This window comes from Thamnophis sirtalis, unplaced genomic scaffold, assembly GCF_051295495.1.
Source record: "Thamnophis sirtalis isolate CommonGarterSnake01/CBP01778 unplaced genomic scaffold, rThaSir2_p1.2 scaffold_4, whole genome shotgun sequence".
Classification (NCBI taxonomy): Eukaryota; Metazoa; Chordata; class Lepidosauria; order Squamata; family Natricidae; genus Thamnophis; species Thamnophis sirtalis.
Genome location: NW_028261384.1, coordinates 141941760 through 141944259, shown reverse-complemented (window position 1 = coordinate 141944259; position 2500 = coordinate 141941760). Strand labels below are relative to the sequence as shown.

General features: G+C 44.6%; 1 protein-coding gene across 1 annotated transcript in view; it reads left to right on the top strand.

Annotated features, from left to right (window-relative positions):
- The window catches only part of TNK1 (tyrosine kinase non receptor 1), a 29353-nt gene that overhangs the window by 9538 nt on the left and 17315 nt on the right, over positions 1-2500 (top strand). The window contains exon 2 of the mRNA XM_087714300.1: positions 565-756. Coding sequence (XP_087570426.1) covers positions 594-756 — 163 coding nt within the window. The 5' untranslated portion in view covers positions 565-593. The remainder of the gene's footprint in view (positions 1-564; positions 757-2500) is intronic.

The following is a 2500-nucleotide window of genomic DNA, read 5'->3' as shown; positions in this document are numbered from 1 at the left end:
ATAGAATAGAGAATTAGAATAGAATAGGGAATATAACAGGAATAGAATAGAATACAGAATATAAATATAGAATGCAGAATACACAGAATATAATACATATATATTATATATTATATAATATATAGAGAATAGAATAGAAAATAAAATACAGAACAGAATAGGACATAGAATACAGAAAATGCAAAATACAGAGAATAGTATAGAGAACACAACACAAAACTATTTAGCCAAGTTAGGTTACCCACACAAGGAATTTGTCTCTGCTTGCCGTGGATCTGCCAAACCGCAGAGAAAGTCGTCATATTAGTTTTCACTTGTCCAATCTTTGGGCAGACCACAGATCTACTAAAAAAGAGAGAGAGAGAGAGAGAGAAAAAGATCACTCTAGCCAGTGAGCCCAGCTGCAGGCCTAGCAGGAGAAGTCTGGAAACTTGATCAAAATCAGTTCACCTGATCTGGGCAACAGATTCTCCGTTCACTTTTGAGCGCCGCTCCCGCGAATGTGGCTGGTGCTTTCACCCCCCCTAATGTGAGGCTTGTCTATTTCTGCCCCCACCCCCCCAGTAGCCCCCCACCCCACCCCCGCCCCCCTGATGGCGCCAGACGACGGGACCGAATGGCTGCTGCAGCTGCTGAGCGAAATCCAACTGGAGCAGTTTTACACCCGGATCCGGGATGAGCTTCACGTCACCCGGCCCGGCCATTTCGACTACGTCAAGCCCCTCGACCTGGACCGCATCGGCATGGGGCGCCCAGGTGAGGCCGGGCGCGCGGGGTCGTGGGTAGTGGCCGGTAATTCTGCTCAGAGCTGAGACTTCCCAAGTTTCTAGTCCTCATGAGGTGCCGGGTACAAAAGGAGGATAAGAATTCAAAATTGGGCCCATGTTAAAATAAAGAAATATATACCAGTAGTCCTCAACTTAGGGCCCCCATTTATGTTGCCAACGGGGCGGTTGTTAAGTGAGTTTTTGCCCCGTTTGATGAGCTTTCTGGCTACCGTCGTTAAGCGAGTCACTGCAGGGGGTTAAGCTAGTCACGCGGTTGTTCGGTGAATCCGGCTTCCCCGTGGACAGTCCCAAAAGGGGATCGCGTGACCCCAGGACGCTGCAATGGTCATAAATACGAGTCAGTTGCCAAGCATCCAAATTTTGCAAAGGTCATGTGTGAAAAGAGGTCATAGATAGATAGATAGATAGATAGATAGACAGACAGACAGACAGATAATAATAAGAGAGAGAGGGAGAGGAATAGATGATAGATAGATAGATAGATAGATAGATAGATAGAGAAAGACAGAGATAATAATAATAGATAGATAGATAGATAGAGAGAGAGAGAGAGAGAGAGGAATACATGATAGATAGACAGATGATAGATAGATAAATAGATAGATAGATAGATAGATAGATAGATAGATAGATAGATAGAAATAGATGATAGACAGACAGAGAGAGACAGAAATACAGACAGATAATAGAGAGAGAAGGAGAGAGGGGGAGGGAGGGAAGGAGGGAGAGAGAGGGAGAGAGGTAGGCATAGATGATAGACAGACAGATGATAGATAGATAGATAGATAGATAGATAGATAGATAGATAGATAGATAGATAGATAGATAGATAGATAGGAGTAGATGATAGACAGGGAGACAGAAAGGCAGACAGATAATAGATAGATAGATAGATAGATAGATAGATAGATAGATAGATAGATAGATAGATAGATAGATAGATAGATAGAAAGAAAGAAAGAAAGAAAGAAAGAAAGAAAGAAAGAAAGAAAGAAAAGCTCACCCTTTTCAGTGCCATTGTAAACTCTGAATGGCCGCTTAACGGTGGCAAGTCGAAGGATGCCTGTAACGGAAGAGCCTGCTCAGAGGTGCCGTCTCTCCCAAGTTTCCAGTCCTCATGAGCACCAGAGAGAAAAAGCTGGGGAAGGTGCCTGGATGATACAATGGCTCAAAAGGGACAAATGTCTATTTATATGGGATATATAAAGTCTCCCCTTTCTGATAACTGCTTATCAAGGGGATAAAAATAGCATTTCTCCCCCCCCCTCCCCTCCCCTTCATTTGGCCCCTTTTAAGAACTTGTGGACTTCAACTCCCAGAATTCCTCAGCCAGCAAAGATTTATCCAGAATTCAGCCTGGACCGGACAAGAAGAAATATAAATAGACAGCTTTATCATGTTTCCACCCCCCCCTCCCCATCGTTTCTTAATCATAGATGGTGGGAATACGGTAGCAGATGTAATATATCTTCACTTCACAGCAAAATGGCTGCCGGAGGGATTCTGGGAATTGTAGTCCACGAGTCTTAAAGGGGCCACATTTGGCCTATAGAAAGGCATTATTACATGGGAATCATTTCCAAGAGATCACGAAGCCCCCCCATCACCCCTTAAAGTCGCCCATCGAGGCAAAGGGGTCTTACCTGCAACCGTGACTCGGGTTCGAATTCGCCCCCCCCCCCCCCCCCCGGACTGAGGCATCATCCCGGTTT